The sequence below is a fragment of the Rattus rattus genome, chromosome 2 (genome assembly GCF_011064425.1).
Source record: "Rattus rattus isolate New Zealand chromosome 2, Rrattus_CSIRO_v1, whole genome shotgun sequence".
Lineage (NCBI taxonomy): Eukaryota > Metazoa > Chordata > Mammalia > Rodentia > Muridae > Rattus > Rattus rattus.
This window is the reverse complement of record NC_046155.1, coordinates 133,556,946-133,576,740: the sequence shown is the minus strand read 5'-3', so window position 1 is coordinate 133,576,740 and position 19,795 is coordinate 133,556,946. Positions and strand designations below refer to the sequence as shown.

At 44.7% G+C, this 19,795-nt stretch overlaps 1 protein-coding gene across 1 annotated transcript in view; it reads left to right on the top strand.

Annotated features, from left to right (window-relative positions):
* Window positions 1-19,795, top strand: part of Cers3 (ceramide synthase 3) — an 87,494-nt gene that overhangs the window by 36,640 nt on the left and 31,059 nt on the right. The window contains exons 8-10 of the mRNA XM_032893439.1: window positions 208-300; window positions 1,302-1,430; window positions 6,635-6,741. Of these exons, the coding sequence (XP_032749330.1) occupies window positions 208-300; window positions 1,302-1,430; window positions 6,635-6,741 (329 nt within the window). The remainder of the gene's footprint in view (window positions 1-207; window positions 301-1,301; window positions 1,431-6,634; window positions 6,742-19,795) is intronic.

The following is a 19,795-nucleotide window of genomic DNA, read 5'->3' as shown; positions in this document are numbered from 1 at the left end:
GTAACATTTTTTAAAATATCTTAATCAAAACAATTCTTTTGGTTAGAATACTTACTTCTCTATCCTTTCAAAAAGTAAACACTGTGACACGTCCTCTGTGATTGCTTTGAGGAATTTAAGTCACTGCAGTTCCTTGCGATTGTGTGGAATACACATGGGTCTCAGTGGTGAGGTGGCATCTGGAGTTATGACTGTTCTCTTCCTCAGCCTTTGCTGCCCTCCCAGTACTGGTACTACGTTTTGGAGATGAGTTTTTATTGGTCACTGGTATTTAGCCTGGGCTCTGATATCAAGAGGAAGGTATGTTCTGTATTTATAAAAGTTTTTTATCCATTTCTTTGACTTTTTTCATTCCTTTGCCCCTAATTCTGCCTACAAACTGTATGTTGTGCATAGTTAACTCGAGCTCGTGGGCTACTTTTGCTTGTGATAATGCCTAGACGAATTCAAGTCATACCCATGTTGTGATGGTTTGATAAATGCCTGTAGAAAAGCAGAAACGTTGTGTTTGGAGCTGTTTTCCTGATCTGCAAATGCCCTCCTTTCTGTTGCCTTTGGCTTTGTTAGTGTAATGGCTTCAACACTGTGACGCAGCTCCCACTGATGGCAGACGACTTTACACAGTCCTTTCTAATGGTTTCAAGGACTTTGGCATGGCTACCACCTCCCAACCCTTAACTCCATAGTTATCCCTCTTAGAAATCCTATTTGACACTTCCGTAGCTTTGCTTTATTTACAGGGAAACCGAGATGCAGGTATTAGTGCGCCCCACCCCCGGGTGTCAGCATGATGCATTTCAGGGCTGTCTGTTTTACTGTGTCACTGGGTCAGTGGTCAGGTTAGAGCCTGAGCGCAGCCACAAGATTTTCCTTAGCAAATTAAATCAAATAAGAAGTGGTACTGGTGCCTTAGGTGCAGCCATCACTAGTGGGTACACTGCAGTCCACAGGTATCTTCCAAGAAAATTCACAGAATCTGAGAATACAGTGTAATGAGTCATGAAAAGAATGTCAGAAGTTACAGGTAGATGACAAGTGCTGTGTCAGTTAAATTATTTCATCAATAAGAGTGACACTTGCCCTGGCTCTCTCACAAGGTCTCTGTTAAGAAAAACACACGTACAACAGTGTGTGTGTGTGTGTGTGTGTGTGTGTGTGTGTGTGTGTGTGTGTGTGTGTAATGAATTCTAAACATAAAAACATGCAGATGTAAATTACTGGTACCATTCATATTCTCTGTTGCAGTCACTGGGGAATAACTGCTTTTGCCTAATGGCTTCCATTTCTCTTTCATTATGTAGGATTTCCTCGCTAATGTCATCCACCACCTGGCTGCTATTAGTCTGATGAGCTTCTCCTGGTGTGCTAATTACATTCGCAGTGGGACCCTCGTGATGTTTGTTCATGATATATCTGACATTTGGCTAGAGGTAAAGGTTAACCATTTAAAAGATAATGAGTGTGGTGTCCTGGTTTCTTCTAAGCGCTCACAGAGGGAATTATCTGTGAGTGATTTGGCAGGGCCCTCTGCCCTGAAAACACCCAATATCTAAGAAGGTGCAGTCTCCAAGTCCCTTCGAGATGAAGCCTCTCAGTGTGTGTTTTTCCATTCTCTACACTGTGCGAGTGAGCCTGGTTTGTGTGACTGTGTTCACAGGAGCTGCATACTGCTGCCCACTCAGGAAGTGGTAGGAGATAGCTGAATGAAAAACAAATTCAAGTTCTTTAGAGGCAAAGCTTGGAACTGGATTCTCAAGGTTGGACAGCACCCTCAGTTACTAACTTAAGCAGAGGCTGGCTCTGAGTACTCAGTCTCTGCCTCCTCCTACCCCATCTCCTGCTCTAGGGAAGGCCCACTGGTGTTTGTCAAAGGGCATTCGTTTCCTAAGGGAGTGTATCATGAAGCAGGGGACATTGAGACAGAAGCCTTCCTATTCCTCCTCCAGGGCTGTCCTTGGCCTCTCTGATAGCATTAGTTCCTGCTGGCTTGGGCTGTGATTGACTGGTCCTCTCTGTCCAGTCTCCTGCTATAGTTACAACAGCATTTCCCAGTTGACTCATTTCAGTGTACTGACTCATAACAAACCCAGAGAAGACAATGAAGACTACTTCATACTTGGAGTGCTGATAATTGACTATAGGTCAATATGGAAGACATTAAATTAAATAGAATTTCATTTATCAAGATTCAGGTTTGAGCTTTTGTAATGTACTAGAAAGCAAGTCTGTTTTGTGGGCTTCGTGTGATTTCTGTTGTACATACTTCCATGTTTCCTCTCCCTGCCCTTGTTTTTATACCTTTCTACAAATATGAAAACCAGGGACCGGAGAGATGGCTTAGCAGTTAAGAGCACTGAATGCTCTTCCAGAAGTCCTGAGTTCAATTCCCAGCAACCACATGGTGGCTCACAACCATCTGTGATGGGATCTGGCATGCACCGAAACACTCATACATAAACAAAAATTAAAACAACAACGACAACAAAAACAAAATATGAAAATCATTTTTAAGGCCTGGCTAGATTTAGCTCATGTACTGGAAGGTAATTTGCCCAACCCTACTTAATAAGTAAGCAGAAGTCATTTGAAGAAACATCGAAGCCACTGGCCTCTATGTAAACCATTCTCAGCTTAGAGTGTTGGGTAAGGCTATCATACATGCTTCAGGATGGCCGGCTCAGCAGACCAACGCTGTCCAGGGTTGTGTCCTGTTGTGGTCTGAACATGGCCATCTCTGCCACAAGCACCACTTTCTCTGGTCCTTTCTCAGTAACCTTGGCTGAAAAGCCAGGCTACATTGGGCCTGAGTGAAGAATTGCACACCCTGGTCTTGCTTCTGAACCCTCATTTGCTCAGCCCTGGTGTGTGCAGCACTGAAACACTCCCATTGTATTTTTAAGGGAAAGGGAGATGTTAAAGCTCAGGGTCTGAATGCTTAGTTTTCTCAGCTTTCCCGCTACCTTGTCATAGATGTAACTCCCTAAGAGATTTGGGCAAATTACTTATTGTTTTGTTTTCTAGCCCCAACTGTAACATGAGAAGTCATATCAATCCCTTATGGTATATTATAATGTTTAGCTCATTACTGTTTGAAATTTTTCCAAGTTTTGGGGTAAAAAACCGGGAAATGGCATGTCAGACTTCAAGGTCCCTTCATGGTTAAAATGTAAGCACAGCCTCGTGTTGTTACTAAATCATGAGTCATTCTTGATCCAAAGTCAAGATCTAACTCAAGGCTCATACCCAAGGCTAGTGCCTTCCATCAACAGCTGGGGGTAGAGACAGCACTGTGTGATGGTGGGAGGTGGGCCTCCTTTTGGTGCTCTCCCAAGGACGTGTGACCCATGGTTTCTTTGAATGGTTGTCAAGTGTTCACTTTCTCAATCAAGTTGTAATTGAACCCAGACCTGGCACTGCCCTTGCTTGTGGAGACTTGCCCTGAGTTGGAGCCACTGACCTCTGTAAGCTTCAAGACAGGTGCTGTGTCCCTTAGCTCTCTTTGCAACAATAAAACCTCCCTCAATACCTACAGCGCTTTCTTTTTTTTCTCATGTTTTTTTAAATTTTTTATTATATATTTCTTTACTTACATTTCAAAGGTTATTCCCCTTCCCGGTTTCCTGTCCATAAGTCCCCCATTCCCTCCCCTCCCCCATATGGGTATTCCCCCTATACATCCCTCTTATTGCCCTCCCCTATATTCCCCTGCCCTGGGAGGGGTCCAACCTTGGCAGGACCAAGGGCTTTCCCTTCCACTGGTGCCCCAACAAGGCTATTCTCTGCTACATATGCAGTTGGAGCCCTGGGTCAGTCCATGAATAGTCTTTCGGTAGTAGTTTAGTCCCTGGAAACTCTGGTTGGTTGGCATTATTGTTTTTATGGGGTTGCAAGCTCCTTCAACTCTTTCAATACTTCCTCTAATTACCCCCAAGGGGGTCCTATTCTCAGTTCAGTGGTTTGCTGCTGGCACTGACCTCTGTATTGGACATGCTCTAGATGTGTCTCTCAGGAGTGATCTATATCCAGTCCCTTTCCGCATGCATTTTTTAGCTTCATCAATCTTATCTAGTTTGGGTGGCTGTATATATATATGGGCCACATGTGGGGCAGGCTCTGAATGGCCATTCCTTGAGTCACTCCTCTAAACTTTGCTTCCATATCCCCTCCTATAAATATCCCCCCCCCCACCTTTTAAGAAGGAGTGGAACATCTGCATTTTGGTCATCCTTCTTCTTGAGCTTCCTGTGGTCTGTAGATTGCATCTTGGGTAATTTGAGCTTTTTGGCTAATATCCACTTATCAGTGAGGGCATACCAAGTGTGTTTTCCTGTGATTGAGTAACCTCACTCAGGATGATATTTTCTAGTTCATTCCATTTGCCTATGAATTTCATGAAGTCATTGTGTTTGATAGCTGAGTAGTACTCCATTGTGTAGATGTACCACATATTTTGAATCCATTCCTCTGTTGAAGGGCATCTGGGTTCTTTCCAGCTTCTGGCTATTATAAATAAGGCTGCTATGAACATAGTGGAGCATGTGTCTTTGTTCTGTGTTGGAGCATCTTTTGGGTATATGCCCAGGAGTAGTATAGCTGGGTCCTCAGGTAGTACTATGTCCAATTTTCTGAGGAACCTCCAGACTGATTTCCAGAGTGGTTGTACCAGTTTGCAGTTCCACCAACAATGGAGGAGTGTTCCTCTTTCTCCACATCCTCGCCAGCATCTGCTGTCACCTGAGTTTTTGATCTTAGCCATTCTGACTGGTGTGAGGTGGAATCTCAGGGTTGTTTTGATTTGCATTTCCCTGATGACTAAGGATGTTGAACATTTCTTTAGGTGCTTTTTGGCCATTCTATAATCCTCAGCTGAGAATGTTTTGTTTAGCTCTGTACCCCATTTTTAATAGGGTGATTTGGCTCTCTGGAGTCTAACTTCTTGAGTTCTTTGTATATTTTGGATATTAGCCCTTTATCAGATGTAGGATTGGTAAAGATCTTTTCCCAATCTGTTGGTTGCCGTTTTGTCCTAATGACAGTGTCTTTTGCTTTACAAAAGCTTTGCAGTTTTATGAGGTCCCATTTGTCAATTCTTGATCTTAGAGCATAAGCCATTGATGTTTTGTTCAGGAAATTTTCCCCAGTGCCCATGTGTTCGAGACTCTTCCCCACTTTTTCTTCTATTAGTTTGAGTGTATTGGTTTTATGTGGAGCTACAGTGCTTTCTTAAACATGCCTTATTTAACGCCTTTTCTTGGCCTCTTTCTGATCTTCTCTGATACTCTCCGGGTCCCAGTTTGGATCCAGTACCCAACATTTTTATGTACCCTGATAGATACTTAGCATTTATCCAGCTCTACCATTTGGTATTTTATCATTACCCAGCCAAGAAGGTATTGAGGGCTTGTCTGCCCAACCGTAGCATTTTGACCTCATGAGTGGGCTCACAGAGATTCTGATACCTGGGCATATATCCAGCTTCTCACCTTGGCACAGCTTCTGACCTTGAAGGTAGTTCTGCACTCCATTCTAAGACTCTGGTCTCTGCCTCTTACCCAGCCCTCATCACTGGGTCTATTGGCTTTCTATATGAGCTGCTGAAGTTGTTCCCATTGTAGCTTCTGCTACCCCACAGGATGACATCATCCTTGGTAAGACCTCTAGAAAGCATGGCAAATGCAGTTCAGACGCTTCTTGAAGGTATGCATGTTGCCTTTCTTGTTCAAGGAAGATCTTGAAACTCCAAGATGCAATTTCTGAACTATGCTCCCTTGTATTAATGACTTCTCTGCTGGTATGACAAAATACCATGACCAAAAGCAATTTAAAAAGGAGTTTATGTTGGTGTTCAGTTCTGGTTAGAAATCTAAAATAGTAGAGAAGACACTCAGCAGGACTAGGAAGCGGAGACTCCATATCTCGATGTGCACAGGAAACAGAGAGAATGAGCTGTAAGTGGACCAAGGCTATTAGCCCTCAAAGCCAATACATAGTGCTGTCCTTCCTCCTGTAAGGATGGATCTCCTAAAAGCTCTGGAACCTCCTCAAGTAATGCCACCAACAGATGACCAAGCATTCAAATGCATGACCCAATGGGGGGCTTCTCCCACTCAAACCACTGCATTCCCTCGAAGGATGGTCTGTATTCCAGGCACTCCTACCTATGTCTCACCTTCCACTTCAGCTTCAACTTTGGGCTTCATGGGAGAGTGCAGTAGAGCAGCCCTAACATTGTGTTGACTGCAGCATTCCAGGCACACCCACATTTCACTCCTGTTCTAGGATCTGTCCAGTCCAGCTCCCCTCTCAAATAAAGCAAGATATGAAGTAGATGTTCATTAAAAAAGCGTGCAAGGATTCACTGTGCTCACTTCTAGTGTTTTAGAAACAGGGAGCTTGTTTCTGCTTTTTAACATGTCTTTTAAGGAATGATGTTATTGCAGCTTTCAAACCTGTATTGAGTGGCAGAGCTTTGCTCTACCTTTGAGGGTTACCATCATGGCCAGTGTCACCTCACCCATGTTCCCATCTATGCTCAGACCTTCCCCAGGTGACTTTCAAGCAAGATCTCCTCCAATTGTTTTTACAGCTTTTGCCATGAGCATTAACTGAATGTAGTTTCTCTCTTCACTTTCAGTCTGCTAAGATGTTTTCCTATGCTGGATGGAAGCAAACCTGTAATACACTGTTCTTCATCTTCGCCATCGTGTTCTTCATTAGCCGATTCATTATATTTCCGTTCTGGTGAGTAGACAAGGCTCCATATCCTGCCTAGTGACAGTCACGACACTTCCCTTCGTCCTTGGATGCTTTACTAAAAGACAAAACATTGTAGCTTTATGTTTCTAATAAGTAATTCAACTAACTCTCAGCATAGAAACACCACAGAGGGAGCTGCAGTGGGCGGGCAGTGGCTATCACTCTCCTTCTGCACTCATGAATGTGGGTCTTTCTTTGAGATCAGCAGCTTTTCTGGTCACTCAGTGAAAAGCCAATGGCCAGAGCCTGGGCCTCTACAAGAAAAGCCTGTTCTGCGGTGTAGTACTCACAGGTGCCTCTTTGATGCCAGACACTGGACCAATCCTGTCCAGACCTACACTGCAGCTGACAGAAGTGGGCGTTGTCACTCTGCTTCACAGATAAGGACCTTCTTCATGGCCATGGGACCCCAAGTCTAGGGATCCTGTGACATTGCATGGCTCTATCTGTTGATTTTATTTAGCCATAGGAGACTGTGAGGTAGGTTACCTATCTGATATTTCATGTGGCAGTCTATCCTCAACAATCATAATTCTCTACATGTCGACTGACAGAAACCAGTGTAAACATGGAGAAGTGTCAAACGGCCTGGAAGGAAAAGCCTAGAAATAATCTCAGTTTAGGGATAGCCTGGGAACTTCAGCTCCTCTCCATAGAAGAATTCAGAAACAAATAGAGATTCCAGTTCCACACCTCTTTCTTAGGTGGATGGACAGCATCCTGACCGGCATGCAGGAAGGTCTGGCTAGAGTGGTCAATGAGAGGTGTCTTTGCCAAAAAAGTCAGCCACATTCTGTAAACCAAGACTACGGATCTGAAATTAGTATTTTCTGGAAAGGAGAGGTACAGTGCACTGGCTTGTTTCAAAGATGGAAGTCAGGCTAGAATCAAATCCTGTGCCACACTTAACTGCCTCTGTGGTTTGGGACAGCTTAGATCATCTCTCTGCATCTTTAGTTTCTCATCTTTTAAGACAGAAGTAAGAATTTACATGAGGCTTACCTTTAATACGACATATAAGAGAGTTTTAGAAAACGTCTGCTACTTAGTACAGGCTCAGTAAGCAATGCTGAGTCTTCTCATTTTATTAACATTGTTAATTAGTATTTCAAAATCGAGAGCTTAATCTAGAATCAAATCCAAGATAAATGCCTCATACATTCCTTGCTTGGTAATTTTTTGTTGTTTTTGTTAGTAAATTTTGATCTTTCACACTTTAATGCATGCACATCATCCCTCTTGCTAAACTTCCACATCTACCAGCTCCTGTCCCCACCCGTCAACCTCTTTTGCCTCTTCATTAGTTTGGGTCTTCTTAAGTGTCTCACAGAGTTTGATCAGGGCTGTCTATATGGACCCAGGTTTAGAGCCAACTACCAGAACTTGATGGGCTCACCAGTAGGTACACAGTTGATATCTTCCCTCTAATCACACAGATTATGTCAGTTGCCCACAAATCTGTAGAATGTAGTTGGGCCCCCTGTGAATCATATTCTTCTCCATAGCTGACTATTATTAGGAGGACTTGACCTCTGTGGACCCAATGCCAGTGTGTCTTGTCCAGGGCTGAGCGCTCAACTGTCCTTCATCGTCTCATACGATTATTGGCCTTCGCCTTCAATTCCCTTTACTACGAGGAGCAGAGTCTCTGTTTGAGGCCGAGAGTAGCCTTTGTTCCTGAGTACACATAGATGTGTGTCCATGCCTAGGAGATGCTTTGATGTTGTGCCAATTCAGCTAAGCAACCATGTTACGTAGGAAACATGTTACGTAGGAAAGAGCATTTCCTACAGGGCTGGGAAATCTGGATGTCCCCATTGAGAAGAACAAATATAGATGCATTTATCTACCCCTGTACAAAACTCAACTCCACAACCCCTACGTAGAGTCTAAGACCTCTTCACCATGGGTTTTAGACCAAGTTAACATTAGGCATGGATCCCCTCTTGGAGAACAAGCTCCAAATCAAATTAGAGAGTTGGTTATCCATATAAGAGTCACACTACCATTACACCACTGGGTACATCTTATCTCGAAGATTGGTTTTATAGTTCATAGAGTTCAGAGTTGGGCTAGACAATCAATGCCTTTACCCCTGAAGCACCTTTCACAGTAACATCTGACACCATGAGGTCCATTCTTCAGGGAGAAATCTTCTAGCACAATTCCAGCTTGATTTCTCTACAACTTGCAGCTAAGATGTGTGGTGTCCATAGAAGTAAGGTTGTTATCTATTAGTCCTGATGAGTGACTAAGAGCAATGACTAGAACTGGTAATGTTTCGGGGACTCTGGGACCTCCCTGATCAATGACTCCCATAGCTGTATTCCATGCTTGGCACTGGGGTTTTTATTTAATGATCCATTGCTTCTAGACCTATATTGTCTAGTCTTTGCAAGGTATCTGTCTGCAGACTTTTTGTAAGGTTTTTAACTGGGTTACCAGAAAGTCAGTCACCAAGCAATTTTCTCACCCCTGCTTCATTTTCTTAACCCTTGCCGTTCCCTCATTGCCCCTCTCTCCCACCACTCCCCCTGCTTGAACCTTTCTATGCCAGTCTACCCCTCCTCTGCCCTCATCTAACCTATTAGATACTATATCTCCTGATTTAAGGCAGTCCCTGGTATCTAGTTTATAGTTTCTTGGTTCCTGAAATATTCTAAGGTAAGCACATAAAACTAAAGCATCTAGAAATACCATGGTGTTGGCTCAAAACTAGACGAACAGAATAGAGGAGCAGACAAAGCTCACATAACTCCACCTACCTGATTATTTTTACAAGGAAGCTGAAAACTCACACTGGAGACAAGAGCATTTCCTACAGGGCTGGGAAATCTGGATGTCCCCATTGAGAAGAACAAATATAGATGCATTTATCTACCCCTGTACAAAACTCAACTCCAAGTGCATTAGAAACCTCAGAATAAAACCTGATGTCTTAAAATCACTAAGGAGAAAAGTAGGGGGAGTTCTTGAACCCAAAAAGTTAGGTGAAGATTTTCCAAATACAACTCCAGTAGCCCAGGAAATACGACCAACAACCAGCAAATGTGATCTCATGAGACTAAACAGCTTCTGTACAGCAAAATAAGTTGTCCATCAAGTGAAAAAGCAGCCTACGGAACAAATGAAAATATCTTCCAGTTGCACAGCTGATAGAGGATTAGTATCTAAAATATAAACACTAAATTTAAAACAATTAAAACAGGGCCTGTGGAACCGAACACTTTCCGAAAGACCTACAAATGACTAGGAAACACTTTAAAGTTTTCAATACCCTTAACCATCAGGAAAATTCAGATTAAAACCACTTTAAAATGTCATTTTATCCTATCAAAATGGCTATCATCCAGAATACAAACAATTGCCAGTGCCCACGTGTGCAAACTCGTGTATGTTGGTGGCGATGTGACTAGTGCAGTCACTTTGGAGAGATGTCTGACTTGGGTCTGCTCTATGACCTAGCCATACGCTCCGGGCACACACCTAAGGCTTCTTCCCCACTGCAGAAACACTTTGTCCATTATTGGTCATTGCCGCTCTGTTCACAATACTAGCAAATGGAACCATCCCCGATGTCCATCAACTGACAAATGGATAATGAAAATGTAGGGCATATGCACAATTGAAATTTTTATTTTTATTCCATATTTTTATTAATTATTGGGCATTTCATACATTTCATGCCCATATCAAACAATTAAGCTTTATGTTCTCCTTATTTTTTTTTTTTTACCTAGTTTATGCTGGCTATATACTCTTGGGTATATGGCCATCAACTGCAGTGTGTTCAACTTTCCAGAGACCACACCTAATGAAACCTAACTCTGTCTGTCTGTCTGTCTGTCTGTCTATGTCTCCCAGCAGCTGTCAATTACATGTAGCTCTGGCCCCAGTTGTTTTGTTCAAAACTAGTTATTACTCAGCCTTACTCTTCTCATGTGATAAAGTTTCCCCACCATATCCAGCTGCTTTTAAGAATTACATTTGTATGATAGACCTTTGATTGTGTCATGCTTCAGTTACTTTGTCTCTGTGTATCTTTTGGCATCGAGTTTTATGTAGCTATAAAGGGAACTGAAATTTTGAAATGCTCAGGAACATGGATGATGGGACCGGGAAAGATGCTGAACGAGGTAGCTGAGACCTAGAAAGACAAATGCCTCACGTTAGTGAATGTGTTAGCGCTGCGTTGGTTTAACTCCGAACATGTGTTTGTAAGTCAGCTTTCGGTTTCCCTATTGTCTCTATGATTCCCGTGTTCAGGGTCTCCCTCAAGCAAACTAGCATTAGCTAGCTGTGCCGCTCAGCCACCCTAGTCTGGAGCACCATTGTTGGGAGGAGAAATTGTGACTTGCAGATAACTGTTAACCTAGCATTTCAAGGTGAGTTCCATGGTGCTGCAAGATCTGTAGTCTTCCCTTGGTGCTTCGTCAATCATCGCTAACCTCTAATCCTTAGAGTCTCTTTGTGGTTACACTCAGAAGGAGGCCAGGCACTTGACAGTGACTATAGCTGAAACTTCCTGGAGGCCTTCTTCAGCCACCTCCTTGAAGAAATCCATGTAAGACCAAGTAGTTGGTGACTGTCATTGATTGGCGGGTCCTGCACTGGTCTCCTGTCCAGAACATCTACAGATGCCCCCTCACTTGACTTTGGCCTCCTCATGCTAAGAGTCAAGATGCTGAGAGAGAGCTAGGCATACATTGTATTTCCTTCGGTTTCCAGCCTCAGAAGTCATATCCTGCCACTTCCTGCCATGTGATTATGCACATTGGAGATGCCTCCCCAGGGTCAGAGCAATATTCGAAGTAAGAAAATTATACTGTTTCTGGTTCTAAGCCTGGGCAGGTATCTTAAGGACATACCCCATTGAAGCCCTCAGTTCAGGGGCTTCCAAGAAGTAACTGTAGTATGATACAGTAGAGATTCACCTCAGAATCTTCCCGATATCTGATAAACAAGGAAACAGCTTGGGTTGAATGAGATCCTGGGCCATAAGAAAGAGAAGAATGACTTAGGAGGACACCCAACATCAGCCTCTGGCCTCCACCCACATGCAAACTTGCACACACACACACACATTTAAAAGGAAAGAACCAGAACCAGAGCCAGTTAAATGTAGGCCTTTGGAACACAAGTGGGTGTCTGCGTTTTGCAGGCAGCCGTGGTGACTGCATGTAGAGCTAGCCTGATGCTAAGCAGGCTCTCTCCCACTGAGTCCATAACCCACTGCCCAGCACAAACCTTCCCATTGAATTTACCACAGTGTTTGCCCTCGCTGAATGTCTATCAGGTTATCTTCAGCTACACCATCACCTACAAAGCCAAGACAGGTCAAGCATGGCTTCATCTCCAGCACCAGCTACTGTTGTCAAAAAACCCACAAAGTACTCACCTGCAATTAACAAGAAAAACACAACAAAATCACCCAACACCCAACAATCTGAAGTTTTCAAGTGGAACATAGAACTTCTGGGGGGTTGTTGGCAAAGCCAGCTACCTACCACTTAAACCAAAATTGCGACTTATTCAAACTGTGTAAGCTCTGTTGGTTAAAAGAATGAGGAGAGGAGACAGAAGCAAATCCAGAGCAAAGGCTGAGCACAGCAGCAGCTTTTCAATTCGGAAAAACTGAAGTTCTGTGGCTCTAGGAATTTAGGAGCCTGGCCGTCTTTTGGCATCCATCTAGGCACTATAAGGTAGTGATGTGGGGAAGTGAGGAGTTGATAATCACACATGTGCACACGTGTCTGAGTTCATGCCATGCCGGGAGATCATCTGGAAGTCCAGTGCCATGATGGGGTTTCTTCTTATTCTTTGACCAAAAGAGAAGTAGCATTGAGTGATATTGATCCATCCTTTCGTGAGGTTCTGAAAAAAAAATGATAGACCCCAGCCGGTACCACAGTGGCCCCTCCTCTCTACACCCTGTCCTGGCAGAGAATGTTCAGAAGGCGTGGGTGCATTCATCCATCCACTCCAAAGCTGCTCCTCCTGGTGGAGCAGAGCCTAGCCAGTTCTGCAGCTAGAGGCGGGGCTGCTCTCCCAGAGCTGTTGTTATGTCTCCAGTTTAGGAGAGCAGGGCACAGGAAGCAATTGGGAGCCAGAGTGGGAGAGAGGGTGATAGATAGCTTTACTTGCCATATTCTGAGAGCCTACTGTGTGCTGAGTCCTTCCTGAGGCACGAAGATCAGTGCCTGTAACTCCCAGATGAGGTAGGCAGGGAGTTCTCATTTCACAGCTGGACTGGTGCCAGAGGCAGGCCTTGAAATCTGTGACCCCTGACCTACATCTCCTACACTCCAGAGCCCCGCCTTTGGCCCCACCTCTCTTCTAGGCTGAGCTCCCCCAGAATCATTTGCATTTTAATGGATGCTTCTGCCTTTCCAGGAGCCCAGCCAGTTTGCCAGGTGGCTGTGGGTCCCCCCTGAAATTCCTGGTCACAGGGGTGTGGTGAGTTCCACCCCATGATTAAGGAACCAGGGCAAATGGCATCTTGCCAGATCCAACTGTCAAGAGCTGTGCTGAGTGTTTCAATACCTTTCTAAACTCGGCTTTCTCTGTTGCTCTTATAAGGAAGGCCGCATCCCTGGAAACTTGAATACTCCATGCACCTCTGGCACCTTCCTCTTATGCCACCCTTCCCTGCCACCTCTCTCCCCTAAACAAGTTTTAAACTACAGAGCTCTCATCATGGAGGAAAGTGCCACTGAGGCTCCTTCAACCTCCTGAATTTCCCGTCATGCCTCTCTGGGGGATTCTGTATATGCAGTGAAAGATTCCTCCTCCACCAGAATCCTATCTTCTACCTTTACTTTCCACAAGCAGAAGCAAGGAAGCCAGTCTCACTTCAGTGAGAATCCTCTCCCATGCCCAACACCCCACTCTTTCGTTCAGTGAATTAAAGTGAGTAATTTATATGTTTATACTTCACATTATCTGGTAAACTGTGAGGAGAATGATTTTTTTAGTATCTTTCTCAGTTTTGGCACTGACAGATTTTTGGTAGGGGAGTGGGTAAGGGGCAAGTACTTGAGAACACAGATGACCACAGGATGTGGCTATGACTTTGGGAATCTGCCTGCTGGTGTGGCACACCCACGGGACAATGCAGAGCAGGGCAGAGTCAGCCCAGATGCTAAGCCCAGGGACCCAGGTTATAAATTCAAGGGTAATCAGAATAGCCCGGGGACCTTTAATCTGGGGAGATGAACAAGCACAGAAACATACAAATGTCATGATATGGCCAGGGCATTACTCTGTGTAGAGTCTTGACTAGCATGTATAGGACCCTGGGTTCAATCTTCACTACCACAGATAAAGAAAAAGAAAGAAAGAAAGAAAGAAAGAAAGAAAGAAAGAAAGAAGGAAAAGGAGGGAGGAGGGAGGAGGAAGGGAGGGGAGGGAGGGGAGGGAGGGAGGGGAGGAGGAAGGAGGGAGGGAGGAAGGAAGGGAGGGAGGGAGGAAGGGAGGAAGGGGGGGAGGGAGGGAGGGAGAGAGAGAGGTAGGAGGGGAGGGGGGGAGGAAGGGAAGGAGAGAGGAAGAAAGGAAGGGAGGAAGGGAGGAAGGAAGGGAGGGAGGGAGGAAGGAAGGGAGGAAGGGAGGAGGAGGGAAGGAAGGAAGGGAGGAAGGGAGGAAGGAAGGGAGGAAGGAAGGAAGGAAGGGAGGGGGGAAGGAAGGAAGAAGGAGGAAGGAAGGAAGGGGGAAGGGAGGAAGGAAGGGAGGAAGGGAGGAAGGAAGGAAGGAAGGGAGGAGGAGGAGGAAGGAAGGAAGGGAGGGAAGGAGGAAGGAGGGAGGAAGGAAGGAAGGAAGGAAGGAGGAAGGAAGGAAGGAAGGAAGGAAGGAAGGAGGAGGAAGGAAGGAGGAGGAAGGAGGAGGAGGAGGAGGGAGGAGGAGGAAGGAAGGAAGGAAGGAAGGAAGGAAGGAAGGAAGAAGGGGAGGAAGGAGGAGGAGGGAGGAGGAAGGAAGGGAGGGAGGAAGGAGGAGGAAGGAGGGGAGGAGGAAGGAAGAAGGAAGGAAGGAGGGAGGAAGGAAGAAAGAAAGGAAGGAAGGAAGGGAGGAGGGAGGAAGGAAGGAGGAAGGAGGGAGGGAGGAAGGAAGGAAGGAAGGAAGGAAGGAAGGAAGGAAGTGAAGGAGGAAGGAGGGAGGAAGGAAGGAGGAAGGAAGAAGGAGGAAGGAAGGGAGGAGGAAGGAAGAAAAGGAAGGAAGGGGAAGGAAGGAAGGAGGAAGGAAGGAGGAGAAGGAAGGAGGAAGGAAGGGGAGGAGGAAGGAAGAAAGGGAAGGAAAGGAAGGAAGGGAAGGAAGGGAAGGAAGGAAGGAGGGAAGGAGGAAGGGAGGAAGGGAGGAAGGAAGAAGGGAGGGAGGGAGGAAGGGAGAAGGAAGGAAGGAGGAAGAAGGAAGGAGGAAGGAAGAAGGAAGGAGGAAGGAAGGAAGGAGGAAGGAAGGAAGGAAGGAGGAAGGGAGGAGGAAGGAGGAGAAGGAAGGAGGAAGGAAGGAGGAAGGAAGGAGGGAAGGAAGAAAGGAAGGAAGGAGGAAGGAAGGAAGAAGGAGGAAGGAAGGGAGGAAGGGAGGAAGGAGGAAGGAAGAAGGAGGAAGAAGAAGGAAGGAGGAAGGAGAAGGGAGGAGGGAAGGAAGGAAGGAAGGAAGGAAGGAAGGAAGGAAGGAAGGAAGGAAGGAAGGAAGGAAGGAGGAAGGAAGGAGGAAGGAAGGAAGGAAGGAGGAAGGAAGGAAGGAGAAGGGAGAAGGAGGAGGGAAGGAAGGAAGGGAAGGAGGAAGGAAGGAAGGAAGGAGGAAGAAGGAGGAGGAGGAAGGAAGGAGGAGGGGAAGGAGGAGGGAGGAGGAAGGAAGGAAGGAAGGAAGGAAGAAGGAAGGAAGGAGGGAGGAAGGAAGAAAGGAAGGAAGGAAGGAAGGAAGGAAGGAAGGAAGGAAGGAAGGAAGGGAGGAAGGAAGGGAGGGAGGAAGGAAGGGAGGAAGGGAGGAAGGAAGGGAGGGAGGAAGGGAGGAAGGGAGGAAGGAAGGGAGGAAGGGAGGAAGGAAGGAAGGAAGGAAGGAGGAAGGAAGGAAGGAAGGAGGAAGGAAGGAAGGAGGAAGGAGGAAGGAGGAAGGGAGGAGGAGGAAGGAAGGAAGGAAGGAGGGAGGGAAGGAAGGAAGGAAGGAAGGAAGGAAGGAAGGAAGGAAGGAAGGGAGGGAGGGAGGGAGGAAGGGAGGGAGGAGGAAGGAAGGAAGGAGGAGGAAGGAGGAGGGAGGGAGGAGGAAGGGAGGAGGGAGGAAGGAAGGAGGGAGGAGGAAGGAAGGAAGGAGGTAGCAGCAACGTGTAAGTTACCCATACTCAGTAAGTAACCTCATACCCATGGGTGATGGGTATCTCTGTAATGACATTCATCATTTTGTACAATGAATATAGGCTAATCCATTGCTTAACAGAACCTAGTCATATACAAACAGCCCACAAAAAACAAATGACAATGGTAACATGTAAACATCCTGGCTTCACGTGAAGTAAAATGTCAGTACAAACAGGCAGTGCTCTTTCCCATGGAGACCGACAGAACACGGCATTGCTCAGGATCTGAGGAAGGATGCTGTCACACTGGGCACAAGAATGGAATATGAGTTGTGTGTCTTGCAGGAAAGCTGCTGAACAATATATTGTCACATGCGATGAGTGTAGTGTCTGACTCGGGTCCAGGAGTTTAGCTTCTCTAAAGGGAGAACTGAACAATCTTAATGTTTCTCAAGTAATTCCCACCATTCATTACAATACAACGAAACTTTGGGAAAGACCTTAACTGTCTTATCCGGAAAGTTGAGCTGCAGTGTGTTCATGGAATGGATCTCGTGCAGTTGTTACAATGGCAAACTATGGCTTAGCGTCAACTCCAGCTCACACTCTGGTTTATTAATAAAGCTTTATTGGCAGTCACCCAGCCACTCCTTCATTTATATACAAGGTGACATATAACTGTTCTTTTCTTACAATGACAGGGCTAAGTAGTTGCAATAGAGGCCAGGTGACTGGTGGCCTGAAGTATTTATTATCTTTTTGTTTAATTTTTATTACTTCTTTTATTTTTTGAGATTATAAAATAGTCAAATCATTTCCCCTTCTCCAAACTCTGCCATGGTCCCTTTCCCTTAGTTTCTTTTGAATTCATGATCTCTTTTTTCATTAATTATTGTTATACATATGAAGGGCTCAGTACATAAATACAGTCCACTCAGTCAGTAGAATGTTGCATGTATGTACGTTTTCAGCACTGAGCACTTAGCATTGGATACTGCATCACTGTGCTCTTCCCTGGGGAAGCCTGTGCTGTCAGCTGTGAGCGTTCTTTAGTTGCCTATAGCTCTTTGCGCAGGATGGAGATCTTGTGGTCTTTCTCTGTCCACGTGAGCATGCATGTTTGTTGTTGTCCTTGTTCAGTCCATGTTTAGGGAGTCATGCTGGTAAGACTTTATGGGAGCGACTTTAGACATGACTAGAAGACACAGTCTCACAGCAAACTCCCTGATCCTCTGGTTCTTGAAAGTTTTCCACCCTCTTCTCAGTTACCCTTGATGCATAACTGTAAATGTGTCCACTGAGGCCAGGCTCCATGACTCTGGGTTTTGATTGGTTGCATATTTCTATAATGGTCCCCATCTGTTGCAGAGAGAGGTTTCTTGATAAATGTTAAGAACAATCCTTATGTGTGGGTATAAGGTCGAATTTTAGACTGCAGTTAGGGATTACAGTGGTTTAGTGAGGTGATGGCCACAGGATCTTCTTCAGGATCTGTGACGTCACTAGCCTTGGGTAGAACAGAAGTTTGTTTGCTTCTATTATAAAGCTACATTCATTGAGATGAAAGGGGTCCGTGATGTGTAGTAGGAAAAATCAGGGTCTCACTTCATATGTGTAGTATTATCCTTGACATATGAAGTCATGTGGGTGTAAGACAATATCCTAAAACAATATCAGGTTTTTAGGCATTTTTAAAAATTGATTTTGAATTTCTAAAAAGGTAATAAAATTCTGTTTTTGAGTTAAAAAGTAAACTTAAGGCTGGAGAGATGGCTCAGTGGTTAAGAGCACTGACTGCTCTTCCAGAGGTCCTGAGTTCAAATCCCAGCAACCAGATGGTGGCTCACAACCATCTGTAATGGGATCTGATGCCCTCTTCTGGTTTCTGAAGACAGCTACAGTGTACTTATATATAATAAATAAACGAATCTTTAAAAAAAAAAAAAAGAAAAAAAGAAAATCATTAAAAAAAAAGTAAACTTAAGAACTGTCTGCATGAAAATGGATGAGTTACATGGTGAGTTTTTCAACAGGCAGAAGCTGAGCTTGAATTTATACCAGAAGAAGCAATGCAGAGCAAATAGACAAGAGGAACCCTCAAGGTCTTGCCAGTGATGCCTCTTTAGCTTGTCTTGAGTCTTAAAGTAGCAAACTTTAAATCCACCAAATACTGGTTGTGGTGGTTTAAATATGGTTGGCCCAGGGAGTGGAACTATTAGGAGGTATGACCTTGTTGGAGTAGGTGTGGCCTTATTAGAGGAAGTATGTCACTGTCATCCACCCTGACAGTGCTCACAGCTCCTGGCTTCCTTTGGATAAAGATGTAAAACTCTCAGCTCCTCCAGCACCATGCCTTCCTAGACCCTGCCGCTTCCTGCCATTATCATAATAATGGACTGAATCTCTGAACCTGTAAGCCAGTCCTAATTAAATGTTGTCCGTATTAGAGTTGCCTTGGTCATGGTGTCTCTTCACAGCAATGGAAACCCTAACCAAGACACTGGTAGAGCAACCCAAATAAGCTATTCATAAATTTCTGATGGCCTTATCATTTGTAATTTTAGAGAACAATGTTGCAATTTTTGGTACGTTCCAGAATGCTCCTTGGACTTCTGCACCTTTAATGTACACTTGGAAAGAAGTATCTCTCTTCTATAAATATATACTTCCAAGATCTTCTATTTGGGAGAGACTAGATACTTCGAGGCTTTTGAACAGTATAAAATGATTTTGGTTATACATGGATTTGACTGTCGTCTTGGTCACTGTTCTATTGCTATGAAGAGATACCATGACCAAGGCAACTACTGTAAAAGGAAGCGTTTAAATTGGGACTTGCTTAAAGTTCCAGAGGTTAGTCGTTTTTCATCATGGTGGGGAGCATGGAGGCATATAGGCAGACATGGTGTTGGAGGAGCTGAGAATTCTACATCCTAATCTACAGACAGAGAAACATTAGGCCTGGCATGGGCTCTTAAAAATCTTCAAAGCCCACCTCTAGTGATACACTTCCTCCAACAAAGTCATATTTACTCCAGCAGGCCACACCTTTTAATCCTTCTTAAATAGTGCCACTCCCTGTTGATTAAGCATTCAAACATATGAGGCTACTGGGTTCATTCCTATTCCAGCCAACACAAACATAGAGCTTGCCAAGAACTGTATTTAACATGGAGACAGTTATCTCTCCAAGACAATAGGCAATGCTGAAAAGGATGTGAATGGTAGAAATGGGAGGAGGGTAGATCCATAGCAGCCACTCCAGAGAACAATACTTACTCTCTTACAAAGTTAACCCTGAACTTGCCATATGCCACACAGTTCTACTTGCCTACTTACCCTTCAGTAATAACAACTTCTGTTCACACACAAGGATGTGTGTGAGTATATGTAGTGATTCTATTCCTAGTTGTCAAACACAGAAAGCAACTCCAGTGTCCCTTAGTAGATGACAGATAAAGCATGATCAGTCCATATAGTGGGACACCACTGAGTGACAAGGAAATGCTACTGATTCCCCCTGGAGACTTGGTTGAGTCATAAAAGCAGTAGGAAAGTAAAAGACAACAGCTTCAAGAACACTCTGGGAAAAGGTATCAGTGAGGGGTGAGGAGGAGAGAAGTGGTTGTACCAGCTAAGGGTGGAGAGAGGATGGGTATAGAGGGGAATACATCAGGGTGTCTCTAGGCACAGTGGTCTATTCTGTATCCAGTAATCTTTTAACTTATACTGCTGGCACCCACAGGGCCACAT